The following is a 21,219-nucleotide window of genomic DNA, read 5'->3' on the forward strand; positions in this document are numbered from 1 at the left end:
GGACCATTTTGTCAAGCAAAGTTCAGTGGTCACCTTTCTATGGGTCCTGCACGTACAGTTGATCAAGCAGTCCAGGCAAGAACAGTTTCTTGCCCATATGGCTATTTTTGCCAAGGTGAAGATAAACTCCATATGAAGTGTCTTCAATGCCCATCCTCCTCTCTGAAGTAAATCGGTGCTGCCAGGAGCAGACATGTCTCACAGTCCAGAAAGTCTAAATTTTAAAAATATTTTAAATGCCATATTCTGTAGGTCTTTGAAGTATTTGAAGATTACCTATCTATCTGAAATATCTCTATGTATATCTAGAAGACTTAACTAACAGGGCTACGAGTATGATTATCATAGATAACTAATCATTCATTAATCTATTTTTAATTATCCATTTCAATTTAAAATGAGCTATATAAACATAATACCTTAAACACGATTAGAAATATACACACACTATAACAAAATTAACTTTAAGTTTGTATCAATAGACTAAAATCTATACCAATGTAAAACATTTTAAACAAGTTGTTGCTCTTTAGAAGTAAGTTCCTTAATCTATCCTTTCATCCTATTATATCTGTATCATATCCCCTTTTCTTCTTTAGAAAGAGATCGTGTTTATAATCAATCTACTTTAAAGAAAAATATTGGTTTTTCTCTGTCCCACACCAGAGGGCTCTTCTGATTTGGGACATAAGAATCTCTTAACCCTTTTTTTTAGCAATATGTCTGGGTTTAGAGAAGGAGTGAGCCAATTCCATCTCCAAAGCCAGCTTGATAATTTTGGGAATGTGGGCGTAGTTTCTCTTACTACTTCCTGCTGGAGGGGGGCGCTGTATCTTATGGGGATACAAAGAAAATTTTAGGATTATGGAGTAGTCCATTAGGGTGAACCTCTGAGCCAGTTGTCTTGAAACCATTCTGGATGTCGGATCATCTGGGCCATGGTGTCATTGGAGACCTTTCAGGTGGTCTTGGCTGATCAAACCTGATGTATCTTAATCTGGAACAAATCCATAACCTCTGGCTTTCTGTGGAAACAAAAGCAGAGACTCCTTTCCAAAGCAACATATCCTTATATCCAAATTTTGAAGTCAAGGTACCTTTAAAATTTACATATTTGTTTAACTCAACAGCTTTTATGATCAAATTTTTTTTTGTAGTTAAAAATCCCAAAGACAAGACAAACCAGATTCTCTGTGTAATATCCATCTTTGTAAGACTAAAACGCCGCTGTGGCTGCTGGCTCCACCCACCTAAGCTTTTCAACATGGTGGTGGTACAGTTTACCGCCAGCTCTGGGTCTGGAGCCATGTGTACCATCAACTATCAGAAGCGGTTTTATCAAAGCAGTGCATAGCCCAGAAACTTTTTTTTTTTTTTTTTTTTAACTACCAAAGGCTAAATCCATCACGCAGCAGAGTAAAGTGCTGCTTGTAGATTCCTCATTCCCGCCGCAGTACAGGTCAGACGCACACGCCAGGAACCTGCCAGAGTAGCTCAAATCGGCAGGCTGCCGCTAACTTGAGAGAGACAACTAGGAAGCTGTTTTTAGCTCCATCTTAGAATCTTTTTTCTCAGGTTTTAGGTGGAAACTCTTGCCCCACGTTGGGCGCCATTTGTAGTTAGAGTTTTCCTGCCTGGCCCAGTCAGGACAAATCTCTCTTACCCACCAGACCCACAGTCGCTCAGACCCAACCAAGAAAGCACACAGAAACTTATATTGCTTACAAACTGTATGGCCGTGGCAGGCTTCTTGTTATCTACTTCTTCTATCTTAAATTAACCCATTTTTGTTAGTCTATACTTTGCCACATGGCTTGTGGCTTACCAGTGTCTTTACATGTTGCTTCTCATGGCGGTGGCTGGTGGAGTCTCTCCCCAGCCTTCTACTTCCCAGAATCCTCTTCTCTCTTGTCCCGCCTATACTTCCTGCCTAGCCACTGGCCAAACAGCATTTTATTTGTACAGAGCGATATCCACAGCATCCAACCACTGTAATCCTTTTAAAGAGTTCCGCTGCCTGGGGGCCAGCATTTGAATATACGGCCCTACCAGGAGTCCTTCTCACTCAACCCCCCACAAGCAGGACCCCCGGAGGGGGCTGTTTCTGCCTTTCTCTGGATCATTAGCTTTCTCATACAGCCCCAGAACCACCTGCCCAGGGAATGGTGCCACCCACAAAGGATTCCCTCCTACATCAACAGTCAAGACAGTCCAACAGTGTGATCCGGGCAATGCTTCAACTGGGACTCGCTTGCCAGGTGACTCTAGGCTGTGTGATATTGACAATTAAAGCTAACCGGTCACAGAGGATCCTGAACATTCTGGCTAGCTAAGCTAGACGCATCTTCGAGTTCTGGGTTTGATAAAGAGACCCTGCCTCAGTGAATAAGGTGGAGTCAAGGACAATTGCTGACTCAACCTCAGGCCTCTCTACACACACACACAGACACACACACACACACAGACACACACACACACACACACACACACACAGACACACACACACACACACACACACACACACACACACACACACACACACACACACAGTCTTTTGCCCAGACTCCATGTGTAGCCAGTGGTGCTATTGAACTTGATCTTCCCACCTCCACTTGCTGTTGGACCACAGGCTCAGCTCCCTGACACAACAGGACACACTAGCATCTCCCTGCTTTGCTGCTGATCCTTTGCCTTGAAGTGGCTCTCTCCACTGTGCCCACAGCCGTCTACTGAGCCTGGCATGTGCCTGGAGCCCTGCTACAGTCAGACCTTAGAGAGAGCGCTCCCTCACTCCCTGGGACCCTAGACAGACTCAGCAACGCATCAGTAGGAAAGAGCCATTACTCTTCCTGGTGTTGGAGATGGAACCCAGGACTTGTTAGGCAAGTGCTCTACAGAGAGCCACGCCCCCGGGCCCTCCCTGAGGGGTTCCAGGTAGGAGCTCTGCTGCTGAGCCACACTTCCAGCTTCCAAAGGAGGCCTTTCAGGAAAGGTGCAAGGCTACACAGAGAAACCCTGTCTCGAACCCCCCCCCCACACACACACACAAAAAAGGCCTTTGGAGATATTTCATTCAGTTATTTCCCAAATGAGAGTTCCAAAATGCACACTTTGGCAGTTCTGAAAGTGTTGGTGTCAAATTTCATTTAAAAAATAAGCCGGACAGTGATGGCACATGCCTTTAATCCCAGCACTCGGGAGGTAGAGGCAGATCTCTGTGAGTTCAAGGCCAGCCTGGTCTACAGAGTGAGATCCAGGACAGGCACCAAGACAACACAGAGAAACCTTGTCTCAAAAAAAACAAAACAAAACAACAACAATAATAATAGTCTGGAGAGACAGCTTAGCAGTTAAGCTTCATGCTGCTCTTGCAGAGGACCCAAGTTTGATTCTTAACACCCACACCAGGTGGCTCATAACCAGCCCCAGGGGAATCCAATGCCTTAGGCCTTTGCAGACACCTGCACTCATACAAACACACACACACACACACACACACAATTACAAATAAGATCTTTAAAAAACTTATGGGCCATTATGAGCTGACTCGGTGGGTAATGGCACTTCATACACAACCCTGATGGGCTGAGTTCAGTCCATGGGACCCACAGAGTGGAAGGAGAGACCTGACCTCACAGAGTTGCTCACTGACTCCACACATTCACCATGCCGGACACACCGCCCCCTCCACCCCCCATCATGCACACATACACACAACAACAACAACAATAATAATAATAAATTTAAAGATATTTTAAGCTTTAGCTTAAAAATATATGCTCAGGTACATTGAACAATAACTTTATAGATTTTTTAAATAATATTTTATTTTTATTAACCTATGAACTGTATGTTAATGGGACCCATGAGATGTTTCAGCATGAATTCAGCACACACTCATCAGCAGTTTATCCACCTTCACCTCTGTCCCAAGCTGGTCCTCACAGTTCCATGTCCTTTTAAGTGAGGAAATATGGCACGGTCATTCTGCGTCGACTTCATTGAGCCCAGTGTCCTTCAGTTCTGCCTATTTGCTACAAATGCCCATCTTTCATGTTCTTCTCTATGGCCGCATACTATTCCAGCATTGAGATCCCACATATTCTTCTTCCATCTGCTCCAGTGTTGGCGAATGCTAGTTTAGGAAGTCTCCCACCATTTAACTGAAGGACCCTTAGCTTAAGCAGAGAGCCCGTGACGGGGAAAGGCTACTGTTTTGTGTCCCCACCCCCAATCTCTCTTTTCAAGACAGGGTTTCTCTGTGTAGTCCTGACTGTCCTAGAACTCTCTCTACACACCAGGCTGGCCTCGAACTCACAGAGATCTGCCTGCCTCTGCCTCCCCAGTGCTGGGATTAAGGCATGTGCATGATCGGGTTTAACCAATGTGGAAAGGATGCATTCGTCATAACAGGGAAAGTTTGGTGTACAGCCTTTGACCTAAAATTCCAGTGTCTGGGGAATGGCCACGCTGGCGGTTAATCCCAGCTGTTGAGAGGCAGAGGCAGGAGGATCTTTGTGAGTTTGAGGCCAGCCTGGTCTACATAGCAAGACCCTGTCTCAAAAACAAAACAAAAAAATAAAATTCCCGTGTTCACTGCAACAGTCTGAGGGAAATTCAGTTACTGAGCAATATGCTCTGTGTTGGTGGATGGTGGGTACACAAGGTGGAAGCTGTTAGAGATGTCTACTGCTGCGTGAGCGTCAGAGCGTGATTCCCAGCTGGGGGTGTGTGTGGATGGAGCGTGACCCCTGGCTTCTGGGGGGGATGTGGATGGAACAGGGAATCCTGGCTCCCGTGGGGTGAGGTGTGTGGATGGAGCGTGACTCCTGGCTTCCCAGGACGCTTTGGGTAGAAACATCCCCCCACAGACGACTTTGCTCCCTAAAACCCTGCTGAAGACAGCTGGCTACTCCCCCGTTATTTAGATGCTGTGAGCGAACACCGGATGCAGCAATTTCAGTGGGGTGGGTTTCTTTGGGCTCCTCTTGTCCATCATGGCAGAAGGAGGGGCTTTTGTCTGTGGCTCACAGCAGGGCAGAAACTTCGTTGTTTGAAGTTCATTCTAGAACTCTGGTCCATGGCATGGCTCCACCCCTGTTCCAGGTGCATCTTCCCTCCTCAGCTAAACCTCTCTAGAAATGCCCTCACAGACTGTCAGTCAACTTGATAGTGAAGATCTCCCATGGTTAGTCCACACTGTCAACTCTGCACACGTGGCATTAGCCTGTTGTTTGTTTTTGCTCTTTTGGGGGGCCCACCACCCAGCGCCCAAATAAATCACACACAGGCTTATTCTTAATTATTAATGCCCGACCTTAGCTTGGCTTGTTTCTAGCCAGCTTTTAACTTTAATTTATCCCATCTACCTTTTGCCTCTGGGCTTTTCCCATTCTCTTACTTCTGTAAATCTTATTCTTACTCTGTGGCTTGCTGTGTAGCTGGGTGGCTAGCCCCTGGAGTCCTCATCATCTTTGGACCCTAAATCTTTCCTCCCACATTTCTCCTTCTATTTATTCTCTCTGCCTGCCAGCCCCGCCTATCCTTTCTCCTGCCTCACTATTGGCCAGTTCTTAATTAGACCATCAGGTGTTTTAGACAGGCACAGTAATGCAGCTTCAGAGAGTTTTGTAAATGCAGCATAAACAAAAGTAACACTCTTTAAAATAATATTCTACAACAACACTCCTCAGGGCCTCTTGGCCATCTCATAATGCAAGGTCTATCTCTGAATATGCTCAGAATAAATGTATTTATTTTATTTGGTGTGGGGCACAGTGCACACTGCCATGATGCCTATGTGGATCAGAGGACAGTTTGTAGGACTTGGTTTTCCTTTCCCTCCATATGGTTGCCAGGGATCAAACTCAGGCAGCCCAGCTTGGCAGCAGGCACCTCCACACACTGAGTCCTCTTGACAGCCCCTCAAAGTCTAAACAATTCTAAAGTTGTTTAGAAACCTAAGTACTGAGGCTCCAACACCCCCTTAACCTCTGTAAAATAATACCAAGGAAGTTACATACTTTTAACATATGTAAGGCCAGCCTGGTCTACATAGTGAGTTCTAGGCTAGCCAGGACTACATATCAATCAACCTTTCCCTGTCCAAGGGCACAGGTTAAACATTCTGTTCCAAAAGGAAAGAATAGGGACATCACAAGGAAAGTCAGACCAAAGCAAGACAGAACCCTGCCAGGAAAATGTCTGAAGTGCTGTGTCCAGCAGCTGGGACTCTGGGCAGCACCATGTGGACACAACAGCCCATCTGCTGCACACATAGTCTCTCTCTTGGGCCAGTTCCTCTCCTTGCCTACATCTTTCTTTGACAAACATCCCATAGTCCTGGCATCTTAGAAATCCTGGGATCTGGGGCCAGCAAGATGGCTCAGCGGATGAAGGCATTTGAAGCCTGATGAACTTTGTTAGATCCCTGGGACCTCTCACGTGGTAGGAGAGAACTGCCTCCCACAGGTTCTCCTCTGATTTCCACACTCACACTTTGAGGGGCACATCATGAAACTCCCAGGGTCTCCATTGCAATATAGGTTTCACCTGTACAGCTTCCCACAATGGCCCCTCCACGGCCTCCTAGGAATCTGACCTGTCCTGTATATTGCCTGGCCTTCTGGAACCATAGGGGAATCCCCCACAGCTGGTTCAGTCTTGGGTGCCATAAAACCAGCCAAATGCCCAGAAAACCAGTACCATGTGGATGCTACCATTAGCTCAGGATGATCACAGTGGCTGCTGCCTGTGCCCCTGAGGCTGACCCCAGGGAAACATTCCCCCTGGTGCCCATTTGGAGCAGTGAAGGCCTGCAGCATCTTTCTCCCAGACCCCTGGCCTTCTGGACCCAGTGTGGAAGCAAAGCCTCTTTATAACTCTGATGCTAATGACTCCAGCAGCACCAAGCTGGCCTGAACCCGCACCCCCAGCTTCCTGGGCAGTCCCCTCCCTAGCAGTGGTCTGTGGCTTTTCCAACCCTGGAGGAACTCAGGAATCTTTCAAGTTTCAGGTCCCCAGCTTCTCTCTCCAGGCAGGTGAAGTTTATTTCTCATGAGTCTCCACCCCGACCTCCATCCAGCAGGAAGGGTCTGTTTCAGCTCCTGGTCTGGACAGTGGCTCTGGGTAGATGAGTAGACTGGAGAACAGCTTTATTTCTCAGACTCTTTATTCAAGCCAGGCCCCTGGAAACAGGCCTCACAGACACAGAGAAGTATCTCCTAGGCAACCTGCAGCCAGTCAGGTCCACAGCAAGACTTAACCACCATGTTCACATTTTTTTTTTTTTTAAAGATAAATTTTCTATTTGTTTTTTGTTTTGAGACAGAATCTATGTAGCCCTGGCTGTCCTGGAACTCACTATGTAGACCAAACCGAGATTCCTCTGCCTCTGCCTCCAGAGTGTTGGGACTAAAGGCCACCACACCCAGCTAAATAGTTTTCCTGCCAGTACTCCAGAGGCTGAGGCAGGAGGATTATGAGTTTGAGGCCATTCTGGACTATATAGTGAGTTCCTCCAGGAAAGCCTGACTACAGTGTAAGACCCTGTCTGGGGGTTAAAAAAGGCAACTAAGAAGAAATTGGCCTTTCTGGGTGTTAACAACCTGTGTGCTTTGAGGAAGACTCTGACATGAGGTGCCAGCCAGCAGCGAAGGTGGAGAGTTTCTGTCCTCTCCTTGTATGAATGTGACCACACCACACATTATGGAACTCGGGCCACGTTTGAAAGTGAAGGAGTCATTTTCAACAACCATTCTCTGACAACAGAACAAACTGTCCCCACAGGGAAGATGACATTTCCTGTCTAGCTCATAGCATTATTGACATAATGAATTTACGTCAAGTTCTAGAACGTGTGTGGGGTTGAGGAGGGCTATGGATAGAACCCCTGTCTTCTAAGTGCTAGACAGGGCTCCACCCTGACCACGCCCCCAGCCCTCACTGGGATTCTAGGCGGGGCTCCACCCTGACCACGCCCCCAGCCCTCACTGGGATTCTAGGCGGGGCTCCACGCTGACCACGCCCCCAGCCCCCTCACTGGGGTTCTAGGCGGGGCTCCACCCCTGAGCCACACCCCCAGCCCCTCACTGGGGATTCTAGGCAAGCCTCAGGGCTCAAGGATTAAATACCATTGCTTCCTTTAGAACCTGACCAGACCCTGAAAATGCACTGTGAGGAAGTGCACAGTACCTTTACAGTTTGGCTCTGAAATGTCCTTCAAAGGCCTATGTGCAAAGCCTCCTTCTGGGTGTGGTGGCACAGTCTGCTAATAATACCAGCACTCAGAAAGCTGATGCTATGTCTGAGCCAGCCTGTGCATGAGTGCTATTGTGTGCATGGTGTTAGGCTGTTTTCTTTACTTTTTTGGGGGGCCCACAACCCAGCTCCCAAATAAATCACACATGAAGGCTTCTTTTTTTTTTTTTTTTTTCGTTTTTTCAAGACAGGGTTTGGTTTCTCTGTGTAGCTTTGCGCCTTTCCTAGAACCCACTTGGTAGCCCAGGCTGGCCTTGAACTCACAGAGATCCACCTAGTTCTGCCTCCCGAGTGCTGGGATTAAAGGCATACACCACCACTGCCCGGCAAAGGCTTATTCTTAATTATAAATGCCCAGCCTCAGCTTGGCTTGTTTCTTGCCAGCTTTTCTTAACTTATCCTGTCTACCTTTTGCCTCTGGGCTTTTACCTTTCTCATTTTCTGTATACCTTCCATTGTTTCTTACTCCATGGCTTGCTTTGTAGCTGGGTGGCTGGCCCCTAGAGTCTTCCTCCTTCTCTGCCTACTCCTTCTTTTTCCTAGATTTCTCCTTCTATATATCCTCTCTGCCTGCCAGCCCTGCCTATCCTTTCTCCTGCCTTGCTATTGGCTGTTCAGTCCTTTATTAGACCATTAGGTGTTTTACACAGGCACAGTAACACGGCTTCACAGAGTTCAACAAATGCAACATAAACAAAAGTAACACACCTTGCGGGCGGTGGTGGCTCACGCCTTTAATCCCAGCACTTGGGAGGCAGAGTCAGGCGGATCTCTGTGAGTTTGAGGCCAGCCTGGTCTCCAAAGTGAGTTCTAGGAAAGGCGCAAAGCTACACAGAGAAACCCTGTCTCGGGGGAAAAAAAAAGTAGCACACCTTAAAATAATGTTCTCCATCATGTGCACAGAGAGGTCCAAAGCCACTTTGAGGCAGGGTTTTTCGAGTGCTGCAGGAGCCGGGCTGGCCTGAGACTGTCTAGGTTTCCTGTGTCCGGTCTCATCTCCCTCAGAGTATTCAAATGACCGGCTTCTAAGACTGTATCTTTTTCTAAAAAAATATTTATTTATTAAAATTTTTTTCATTTTACATGCCAACCCCAGTTCCCCCTCCCTCCCCTTCTCCCTCCTCCTCACCTCCCTCCCACTCTACCCCATCCACTCCTCAGAGTGGGTAAGGCCTCCCATGGTAGTCAACAAAGTCTGGCATACCAAGTTGAAGGAGAGCCTAGCCTCTCCCCATTGTATCAAGGCTGAGCAAGGTATCCCACCACAGGGAATGGGCTCCAAAAAGCCAGTTCATGCACCTGGCATAAGTCCTGGTCCTGCTGCCAGGGACCCCACAAACAGATCAAGTCACATAGCTGTCACCCACATTCAGCGGGCCTACTAAGACTGTATCATGTTTTGTGTGGGTATGTGGGATTTGAACTCAGGTCCCAAAACTTTTGTGGTAGATGCTTTCTCCCAATGAATCATCTCCCTGGCCCCAAACAAAAACTTAAAATTATTTTTACATTTTTTGGGGGGAAATGTGTGTGTGTGTGTGTCCCCAAATGTGCTGGTTTAATAAAGAAGAATGGCCCCCATAGGCTCACATGCTTGAATGCTTGGTCACTAGGGAGTAGGCCTGTTTGAAAGGATTACAAGGATTAGGTGGCCTTGCTGGAGGGAGTGGGCTTTGAGGCTTCAAAAGTCCATGCCAGGCCATTCTTTCTCTCTCTGCCTAAGGGTCAGCACATATTGCTCAGCTACATCAGCACTGCTGCCTCGCTACCACCACGATGATAATGGACTGAGCCTCCGAAACTGTGAGCAAGCCCCCAAGTAAATGCTTTCTTTTATAAGAGTTGCCTTGGTCATGGTGTCTCTCCCCAGCATTAGAACAGTGACTGAGACACTGGGTGTGTGCCTTAGCATGTATGTGTAGGTCAAGTCCGAGGACAATTCGCAGGACCAGAGGATTGATCTCAGGTCATCGGGCCTGGCAGCAAGCATCTCCAAGTCTCAGGCTGTAATCTTTTTTATAGTAGATTGTTGGTGTTGTTTTGAGACAGGTGCTGTAGAGACAGGTTATTATGTAGCCCAGGCTAACCTGAAACTGAGGGTGAGTCTCCTGCCTCAGTCTCTCAGTCTCGTAAGTGCTAGCATTGCAGACATAAGCCATGGTGCCTGGCCTAGATTTTTTTTTTTTTTTTTTTTTTTTGGATGAGTTTCTCCTTCACAGCCACACTAAGAGGAAGTCCCAGGGTTGTCTCCCCATCTCCCTGCTCGCTCCTCGGAGAGCTGGATTTGAGATTGATAAACAAGTGCTCTGACTCAGCATTCTCACAGCAGCGGGCACCCTGGGAAGGCTCTTTCTGGGACAAGGACTTGAGGGCTGAGTTAGTTCTTTGTTGCTCAGTAACAAATTGTTGCAAGATCTGTCCAGCCCACCATGTTTTTATCTGGTTGCTCCTGTGGGTCAGCAATTCTGCTCAGTGTCACAGGGCCCTTTGTTCAGTATCTCTCAGGATGCCAGCTCCTCTGGGTTTTCAGCTCAAGGCCAGACCTCAGTTCCCAGGAACCTGCTTGTCTCTGGGAGCAAAAGCCAGCAGGGTTGATTTTCTCTGTCCTGCCTCTGCCCCGCCTGCCTGCCCAGCATACTCTCCTACCCTCTCTTTTGCCGCTGTGGTAGTTTGGAGACGCGTCTCTGTAGCCCAGGGTGTACTGGGACGATAGGCAGGCATCACCATGCCCAGCTTAACCTCTCTCTCTAGCCTGTATTTTAGTCCCATGTGCATGGGATCACATGCATACATACATGTGCATATTCACTTGGAGGCCAAAGGTTGACCTTAGATGTCTACCCTGATGGCTTAAGTATTGAGTCGGAATCTCTTGCTATATTCATCTATTGCTGTGACGAAGTGTCATGACCGAAGCATCATGACCGGAAGCAGCTTGGGGAGGAAAGGGCCTTCAGCTCACAGTTCCACATCACAGCCCATCACTGAGGGGAGTCAGGACAAGAACTGAAGGCAGGAGCTGACCCAGGCCAAGTGCTGCTTACTGGCTTGCTCCCCATGGCTTGCTCAGCTTTCTTAAAAACCCCAGGACCACCCTCGGTGGACTGGAGCCTCCTGAAGCAATCATATGAAAATGTACCCACAGACTTGCCCACAGGCCAATCTGATGGAGGCATTTTCTCAATTGAGGTTCCCTCTTCCCAAATGACTCTTAGATTGTGTTGACACAAAACTATCTAGCACACCCTCTTAACCTGGAGCTAGCCAATTCAGCCATTTAGCTAGCCAGCTTGCCCTAGGGATCCTGTCACTGCTTCCTAATTGCTGGGAAGACAGGGGGCCACCATGCCTGCCTGAAAACCAACTCTCTTCTGGAGTCTTTTTTTTTTTTTTTTTTTAGCTGAAAATCGCTAGGCAAGTGCTCTACCACTGAGCTAAATCCCCAACCCCCCCCCCCCCCCCCCCTTTTTTTTGAGACGGGGGTTTCTTTGTGTAACAGTACTGGCTGTCCTGGAGCTCATTTTGTAAGATCAGGCTGGCTTCAAACTCATTAAGATCGCCTGCCTCTGCCTCCCAAGTGCTGGGATCTGAAGTCTTTTTTTTTTTTTTTTTTTAAGTTTTTCGAGACAGGGTTTCTCTGTAGCTTTGGAGCCTTTCCTGGAACTCGCTCTGTAGACCAGGCTGGCCTCGAACTCACAGAGATCCGCCTGGCTCTGCTTCTAGAGTGCTGGGTTACAGGCGTGAGCCACCACCTCGAGGATCTGAAGTCTTAAGTATGTACCTAATACCCCATCACCTTTGACATGTACAGTGAGTGCTGGAGTTTGGATATGGCTGGGGCCGGAGGCAGAAGCTAAGAGGTGAGAGTTAATTAGGTCAAGTGGGCAGGACCCTCGGAAGAATGAATGTGTGTCTCCAGTGGCTGGTTCTCTAGAGAGTGTGTCATTATGTTTACCTTTTTGTGTGTATGTGTGGCATATGTGCATGTGGGTGTGTACATGCATGTACACACATGGGGGCTAGAGGTCTATTGATTTTCACCCTTTTATTCTGTTTGAAAGTCCTTTATTTTATGACTATGAGTGTTTGATGTGCATGTATGTCTGTGCACCACCTGTGCCTGGTGCCTGAAGAAGTTAATGAAAGTCTCAGATCCCATTCACAGCTGGGTTGGAGCCTGAACCATGCCACCATTGAGTTACAAGTAGTTGTGAACCACCATGTGGGATCTGCAGGAGCAACAGGTACTCTTAACCATGAAGCCGTCCACCTCATTTCCTATTTTTGAGACAGGGTCTCTGCCTGGTGTGGAGATTACCAGTTCAGTTAGGCGGGCTGGTCAGCGTCCCCATCCTTCTGAGGCTTCTACCTCCCATTACCATGCCTGGCCATAGATACACTATGAATGGGGACATTTCTATAAGAAAGTATAGGAAGAGCTATGTATATGAAAAGCTTCACCCACAAGTAGATACGGTGTGTTTCTTGTGTTTTTTATTTTAACATCGGTGGCTGGGATGGATCTCCTTGTGTATCTACACTTTAAACACACAGTCATTAACTTGTCTTGCCACAAGACTACAAAAACTCTAAACAAGGAAGACTCGGGAGGTGAACAGGACACGATTCAAACTTGGAGAGTAACCTGTGCTACCACTCAGTGAGGCCTCAAATCACTGAGGGTTGGGAATGCGGCGCCCTGGGCCCCAGCCCCTGCTCCACAAAGATAAAAAATCAGTCAAGTTTGGAAGCAGCGGTGGCATGGCCCAGGCTCCAACCCAACTGAGAATGGGATCAAGAAAATGGGACTGGAGAGATGATTTAGTGGGAAAGGGGCTTGCTAGGATCCACACTGGCTGGCTCTGGCCTGGCACCGCAGTGCGGAGACGGGATCGCTGGCTACCCTGTCCAGTGAAGACACTAATGTCCACCTCTGGTCTCCGTATACACATACAGGAGCGAGCTGACCTACACACACACTCACTCACAGCCACACACTAGTGCAAGAACTCAGTCCACGTGGCTTTAGAATGGGTGCTGCTCACCCACAGCCCACTGCCACATCGACCCCACAGACTAGGAGTCCAGAAACTTTTTCCAGAAGAACCAGATCCTTACAAATCTCTCTTCAGGTCAACAGGTATGTGGACTTGTTTTCGTTCTATCACGGTCTCTGTTTTTGAGATGATGTCAACGTCTAAATGTCAATTTCTTTTTTCTTTTTCTTTTTTTTTTCTTTTTGGTTTTTCGAGACAGGGTTTCTCTGTGTAGCTTTGCGCCTTTCCTGGAACTCACTTGGTAGCCCAGGCTGGCCTCGAACTCACAGAGATCCTCCTGCCTCTGCCTCCTGAGTGCCGGGATTAAAGGCGAGAGCCACCACCGCCCGGCTAAATGTCAATTTCTTTTAAGACATAGTCTTAACTATGTAGCCCAGTCTGGGTCGGAATCTCAGTGATTCTCCAGCCTCAGCCTTCCTGGTACTGGGATGACAGCGAGCCTGAACACCAATATGTGAATTTTATAAAATTAATGCGTTTTGAAATGTTTTCCAACTTTGCTTAAAAAAAAAAAAAAAAATTACTTTCCCCACCCCCACCCCTCAACAAAATAAAGCAAAACTTCTCTGGGTTTCCGGGTGGCCGCGGAGCCCTAGGGCAGACGCGTTTAGAACGGCCCGCCCCACTCGCCTCGGGCAGCCCCGCCCCGCCCGCGAGGTCCTCGTGCCGACACGCCCACACCAGACGTCACTATCCCCGCCCTCTAGGGGCGGGGCCCGCGCAAGCGCGACCTGGGCTCAGGCGGAGGCGGGGCAGACGCGACTCTGACTTCCAACATGGCGCACGCAGGCGGCGGAGGCTCCGCGGGCCGGGGATTCGGCGGCTCCCGCTGGGGTCGTTCGGGCTCCGGGGGCCACGAGAAGCTGCCGGTGCACGTGAGTGACGCCCCCAGCCTCCTCCTGGGGACCTGGGGACCCGAAGCCCCGCGGGCCGGCGCCCCGCCGTGCGGCCCCGCCTCGGCCTCCTCTCCGCGCAGCCGGGGCCCGGGGACCTCACACCCCTTCCCCCGAACGCTTCGGTCATCCCGGCGGCCCTCAGTTCCCCCTAACGCCTCATTCCTTCTCGCCACAACTCCATCCTTCTGGGGATGCCGCGGTCCTCTCGACACCCCTCGGCCATTCCCGCGGCCCCTGTCATCCCCGGGACCCCGCGGTGCGCTCGGGAACCCCCCGGCCCTCCTCGGTGGCCCGCAGTTACCCTCGCCGACGCTCGGTTTTCCAGGGGACTGCGCGGCGTCCCCGAGACCCTTCGGCCCTCCCCGCCAGTCCTCGGTTCAACCCGGAACTCCTCGGGCCTCCGAGGCCCCTCGGGGCTGGCCGCTGGCCCTCGGTATTCTTCGTCGGCCCTCCCCGGAACCCCGCAGTGACCCTCGAGGCCCCACGCCGCCCCGCGCCACCCCTTCTCTGCCCCAGGCCTCCACCCCACGGCCTCTGCATTGCGCGACCCCTGCCCACCGCCGCTTCCCGTTCTTCGCAGGTGGAGGACGCTCTCACCTACCTCGACCAGGTGAAGATCCGCTTTGGCAGCGACCCTGCCACCTACAATGGCTTCCTGGAGATCATGAAGGAGTTCAAAAGCCAGAGGTAACCTGCAGGGCCTTCTGCACCTGGGAGCAGTGGGCTGGAGGGACACTCCTTTCCTGCCCCCCCCCCCCCCCCATCTCGGCCCTTAAGCTGGTGACCTTGCAGAGGTTTGGTGGGCCGGGAAGCGTCCTAAACAGTCACACAGGATGAGGTAACTGAAGAGGTGACGGGATTCCTGGTAGGAGGGCAGAAGTTGGGGAATGGGCCTGGGCAGAGAGCAGTCTTTATTTGAAATGTTTCGGAAGTCAGTGGGAGGGCTCAGAGGGTAAAGTTGCCTACCTCCAAGCCTGACCACCCGCGTTCCTGCCCCAGAACCCTCCTGGCAGGAGAGAACTGACACCTACTGACCCGCACTTGAGCTGATACACGCCCACGTGCAAAAAGTTAAAACTTACACTTAGCAATTTTGAAATGTTTAAAGAGTTTTGTTTATGAAAGGTTGGAGGTACAAATTTTAAGTGTTAGTCTTTGGGGAAGTTTTTGGTAAATACTTCAAGAAAATATTACTTATGGTCTCGGGTGTGTGTGTGTGTGCACCATTTTTTCTTAAATCTTGTTCACAAGATGCTTGCCCTAGCACTTTCTAATTTGGCACCTACATGGATTTAAGGGACATAAAACACAGGAACTGTTGTAGGCACAGCAGTTAGGTGTAGTGGGGTACCTCTGAGTCCTGCCTGTGTCTTTTAGAGCCCTCTGTAGGAGGGTTGGCTTGGTTTAGGTAAGGGACTCGCCCTATAACAGGTGAGTGGAGCTGGAACTCAGACTGTCAGCTTCCTGCACGGCTTGGTACTGCTCTGCCATTGTCTGCTCTCGGGGAGTGTGAAAGGCTAGGCTGGTTTTCTGGATGTTCAGGATACTGAGGCCAGAAGATGACCTTCCCTGTGTCTCCCCATCTTTCCAGTCCCCTAGCTTTTGAAGGCTCTGGTGTTAGCACTTCGCCTTCTTTAGTTTAAAAAAAAAAAAGTCAAAATGGCTGGGTGGTGGTGGTGGCGCACGCCTTTACTCCCAGCACTCAGGAGGCAGAGGCAGACGGATCTCGAGGCCAGCCTGGTCTATAAAGAATTTCCAGGACAGCTGGGGCTACACAGAGAAACCCTGTCTTGAAACAAACAAAAACCCAAGATGTATCCTCACCCTTCCCTGATTTGTAAACTCAGGGGATATCTCACATTGCTTAGAGAACTGTGGCCTTCTGTTGGTTCTCAGACATTTTCAGAACTGGGCCCAGGAGCTCAGGTGGCTTAGGAGTCACGTCACAGATGGTCTCATTGTGGCACCCTTTTTTTTTTTTTTTAAGTGGGATATGGTGGTGCATGCCTTTAACCCAGGCAGAGGCAGGCATATCTCTTGTTCTTGGCCAGCCTGGTCTTAGAAAGTTCCAAGACAGCTAGGGCTACACAGAGAAGCCCTGTCTCCAGTGAGGGTAGAGCTGTGTGGAGGGGAATGACTGCACATACACATCAAAAACATGGAGGGGCCCATTTTAGGAGCCTTGGTCTGCTCTTTAGCCTGGCTGTGGTGACCTCGTGGGTGTTTGAGAGTGGTTTTTCGGGTTTGCTCCCAGGACCCTTGCTCACTTGAATTCTTTTTTCCAGCATCGACACCCCTGGAGTGATCAGGCGCGTGTCCCAGCTCTTCCATGAGCACCCTGACCTCATTGTGGGGTTTAATGCTTTCCTCCCGCTCGGGTATCGCATAGACATTCCCAAGAACGGCAAGTTGAACATCCAGTCACCTTTGACCAGCCAGGTAGGCTTTATTTGAGTGATGTGGACCTCGAGCGTCACCCCACAGGGAGCCCAGCCAGGAATGTTGTGATGTTGCTGGAAGCCTTTGTATAGCCTGTTCTAGGTTCTCTAATTGCTTCTAGTCCAAGTCAAGGTAGAAACACGGAGGCAGCCTCTGCGTCCCCAAGTGAGTGTAGCGGCTGGGGTGTGGTTCAGTGTGGGGGAGAACTCTTGGCATGGACAGAGCCCTGGGTTCCGTTCCCAGCATTTTGGGGTGGGTATCTGGGGTGGTGATGGAATCAAGGAGAATTTTATGTTCAGAGTCACTGTATCACTAGTTGCTGAGGTCTGGCTTCAGGGCTTTCCCAACAAATCTACCAGGCCAAAGTATACAGTGGGATCTGACGGCTTTCGTTCAGGTCACCAATAAAACCACGTGGTTGAGCTGTGTGCGTGTGAGTAATTTTGTTTTCTGTCACTTCATGGAATTGCCGTAGGTTCCCTCCTCAGCCCAGGCTTGGGCTCTGCAGCCTCTGTCTGTGGTTCCCCCACTCCGCCACGCCACTGACATCGTAGCACAGACAGGTCTGAAATTCATCATTGTGCCTCAGCCCTCCAAATGCTAGGATGACAGATGTTTGCCACCACAACAGGCTTTCAGTGAAGTTGGAGAGGGACTCTGGTAAGGTGGTGTGGCCCTGGCAGGTCTCTGAGTACCTCCAGTGTAAGTTCTGCTTGTCCTGCCCATCAGCCTCCTGAAGCCCAGAAACCCTGGCTAGTTTTCGAGGGAACTTGGAAGCACATGCTACTGAGTTCTCAAGGGTTTTCATTTCTCAACTGTACCTGGAATCCAGGCCCCATGGCCACAAAAGCCTTAGCAGAAATGACTGCTGAAGCTTGTGTGGCTGAGCTATAAAGCATTTCGAGCTTTGAGAGCCAGGAGCAGTTCCTGGAGTGTGTATGTTTGAACATCAGTGCCACTCCCTAGAAAGCTGCAGGGGCAGAGTGAGTCACGGGCTGGGCTGTCCCCTGTGCATGGGACAGGGCTCTGGACAGATAGTGAAGCAGCAGCAGTTTTGTTTCCTCAGGCGGCTTAGGTGACCAGTGGGCCACAGTGACTTACAGAAAGGATGACAAAGATGGTCTTAGACCATGAGCTCAGCCCTGATTCTGATCCAGGTGTTTCCTGCTTTCTGAAGGTTCACAGGAGATCTCCTTCAGGAGTCCTGGAGCCTTTGAGATACCATCACAGCAGGAGAGCTTACAGGTTGCTACACGTCAGCACCTGCTGATTTCAATTCTCTCAGTTTTCTGTCTTTGCTGTTTTCCTTATTGGAGACATGGTCTCTGTAGCCCAGGCTGGCCCTGGGACTTGACGTTCCCCTGCTTCAGAGTGCTGAAATGATAGGCACCTACTGCCTATCACTGTTTTGAAATGCAGCGTTTTGTTTTGTTTTGTTGTGCTTTCTCTTTTCATTTCATTAGTTTGGCCTGGCAACCACAGGTGAGCACTGTCCCCTTCTGTGTTGAGAAAGGTGCTGAGGGAGTCCCCACCTATTGGGGTTCCTGGTCCTCATTCCTTGTGAGGAGTTTTGCACTCTGGCATGTGGTATAGCACCCAGGGCCTCTCCCCTCCCAATGCCAGGGACACCAGTGCCCTTCCTGTAGCAGCTGAAAGTGCCAGGGTGAGAGAGCACCAGGGCCCTTGTTGACAGCACAGGCCTTGAGGGGCCAGCAGGGCTGAGGACTTAGATCAGGGCGTCCTTCCAGCACTCAGGAGCCAGAGTTCAAAGCCAGCCTGAGCCACAGAGTAAGACTCTTACTTAACTGCCTCTGTGAAGGGAGGGATAGTCAGCCAGGCCACGCCAAGAGCAGGAGGCTTGGAAAACAGTGATCTGCTGTTGCTTTTCCCTAAGTAAGCATCTTGGGAGATGTTGCCCCAGCTCCCACTGGGCCTCACAGTGTGTGTCCTGTGTTCGTGCATCCTGACCAAGCTCTTCAGAGGAGACAGAACCCTTACATGACCTTCCTAATTGCTTCTCTGTCACTGAGCTATGTTCAGGGAGGTATAGGCAACCAGATGTCGGTGGACAGGTGAGGACAGGTCCTCTTTGCCACCCTGTTTGGAGAGGCTAGGTATGTCTGATTAATTCTGAACTACCACTTCCTTGGAGCTGGATGCTCAGTGTAATTCGGGCTGTGGGACTCTCAATGAGAGACCAATTGATAGCAGGGACTTCGTGAGGGGTAGGTCCAAATGGGGAGGAGGAAGGCCCTTGGGGCAATGGACCATTAGGAGGGTTGTCTGTGGAGTAGAGCCCGGCTGGAGGGGAGCCAAGAGGTAGGCTTGCATGGAATGCCTAGGAAGACTCCTGCTGCTGGGTCAGGATCAACCAGGTGAGTCCAGAGGCCCAAGACTGGTCAGTGAGATAAATTGTGTATGACCCAGCCTATCCCTTCCCATGGTGAGGTGGAGGTTGTAGGCAGAGGCCACAAGGCCCTGGCAGCTGGAGCTGGTGATTTGCTCACTTAGGTTCCTGAACATCAGGAGGGCCACATGGTTCTTGGGCAGATGTGGGGCACAGTGTGAGTACCAGCTGACTTAACATTCACTCCAAGGGGAAGAGGGTCCTAAGTGCAAGCAGGGAAAGAGAGAGGATGGGACAGTTGTAGGAAGTCCCCAGCAGGGCCTGTCTGCTGCGGTGTGGAGGCTCTGTAGTGGTGGTTTTTACTTTCCAAAGATTACAGTAGAAAATTGTATTACAGCTGTACAATCCTAACCACTAATTCCAGAACATTTCATCACCCCAGAAACAGGTCCTACCAACCATTCTTCTGCTTTCTGTACATTACCTGTTGTGGGCATTTGACATAAATGTAATTCTGTATGATGGCCTTTTGTGTCTGCCTTGTGTCAGTCACTCACATCATAGTATGTGCCAGTTTTTTTGTTTTTCTTGACAGAGTAATGTTCCACTGGATAGCCCATGTTTTCTTGTTCATTAGTCTGGTGAATGAGTTGTTTCTACTTTTTGTTGGCGTTTGTGAACTGTGCGTCATTGAATGTTGGTTTTGTAGACCTGCTTTGTGGGATTGCAGTTGCTGGGCTGTAGGGAAATTCTCTGTTGAGCTGAAGGCTGTTGCCATAGTAACTTCTCACCACCGTCTAGTGCCTTCTGCAGAGTCCCCAGCCAGAGAGCTGGCACTCTGTCATACCGTATTGGCTTATTCAGGGGACCAGAGGAACCATACAGTGCTGGAGTGTGTCCATAAATGGCTAGGGAGATCCCAGTCTTGGCAAGGGCAAACCCAGGCCCCTGAGACCTTGAAGGTGGGCAGGCGGATTCCTGAGAGCCTTGGCTCACATTTGCAGTTGGTGTCTATGTCCTCAGCTTTGGCTTTTAGCACTTTTGTCTGTCTGTTGTTGCCAGCCCAGTTGTGTCTCCTGTTTGTTGAAGCTCAGCCCTAGTACCTGAGAACACCACTAGTTGGCCTCTGATCCTTGAGTTCTGCACCTGCAGATTCGCCACAGATTGGACATGTGTGCTGAGCATACTGACTTAGGATGGTGGGGATGGAACCTGATCCTTGCCCAGGCTGAGGCTGTGTGTGTGTGTGTGTGTGTGTGTGTGTGTGTGTGTGTGTGTACGTAAGTACGTACGGGCTTGCATATGTGCGTGTGCGCGCACATGCATGCTCTGTATCTGAGCCACACCCCAGCCTATGCTTGTGTTGAATGTGATTGTCATTCCCTAGTCCACAAGGTGTGGACTGTTGACAGTGTGCCTGGTGTTGTAAATGCCTGGAGATGGTGAATGCTTGGGGGGGGCTGTGCACATCTCTGTGATGCTGGGCTGCATTTGAAATCTGTGGAAGAGGGTCCTGGAACCTGTCTTCCTTGAATACTAAGGGGCTAGTATTTGGAGATGGGGCCTTGACTGAGTCAGTATGGACCAGATGAGGCCATTTGGGTGGGCACTGATTAAACTTAGCTGGTGTTCTTTGTTTTTTCCAGACAGGGTTTCTCTGTGTAGCCCTGGCTGTCCCGGAACTCACTCTGTAGCCCAGGCTGGCCTTGAACTCACAGAGATCCACCTGCCTCTGCCTCCTGAGTGCTGGGATTAAAGGTGTGCACCACCACCGCCCAGCTACTGGCATTCTTTTAAGAAGTGTTGAGGGTCAGCACAACCTTTCCTCTGGAACCCAAACCTCTTGCTGCTGGCACCTCCAGCCTCTTGAGGAAAATGATCTGTTGTTCAAGAAACCATTCAGGTTCCATATGAGTGCCTCCTGCCCAGAGGAGGGCAGAGCTGCTGGGGAAAACAGGAAAGGTGTCGAGTCACTACAGAAGGGTAGGATGGTTCCTGGAAACTCTGGCTACAGCTCCAGTTAAGGGCCCACCTGGACGAAAGGCCTCAGGTTCCACCCCCAGAGCTGCCAGAAAACCAAACACCAGGATGCTAGTTCTTGCAAAGTAGGATGCCATAGAGATGGGAAATACTTGTTTCTCTTAATAGCTGGAGGAAAATGGGCACGAGTAAGATGCTTTTCATTGTTTGGCTCTGGTGACTGATGTCGATCACTTGAGTT

At 49.8% G+C, this 21,219-nt stretch overlaps 1 protein-coding gene across 2 annotated transcripts in view; it reads left to right on the forward strand.

Annotated features, from left to right (window-relative positions):
- Nucleotides 1-14,015: 14,015 nt before the first annotated feature.
- Sin3b (SIN3 transcription regulator family member B) overlaps nucleotides 14,016-21,219 on the forward strand; it is a 37,687-nt gene continuing 30,483 nt past the window's right edge. The window contains exons 1-3 of one of the 2 annotated variants that reach the window (XM_036209264.1): nucleotides 14,016-14,191; nucleotides 14,793-14,899; nucleotides 16,498-16,651. In XM_036209264.1, coding sequence (XP_036065157.1) covers nucleotides 14,093-14,191; nucleotides 14,793-14,899; nucleotides 16,498-16,651 — 360 coding nt within the window. In that variant the 5' untranslated portion in view covers nucleotides 14,016-14,092. The remainder of the gene's footprint in view (nucleotides 14,192-14,792; nucleotides 14,900-16,497; nucleotides 16,652-21,219) is intronic. The other variant, XM_036209265.1, reaches the window with a different exon arrangement.

This window comes from Onychomys torridus, chromosome 17 (genome assembly GCF_903995425.1).
Source record: "Onychomys torridus chromosome 17, mOncTor1.1, whole genome shotgun sequence".
NCBI classification, from domain to species: Eukaryota; Metazoa; Chordata; class Mammalia; order Rodentia; family Cricetidae; genus Onychomys; species Onychomys torridus.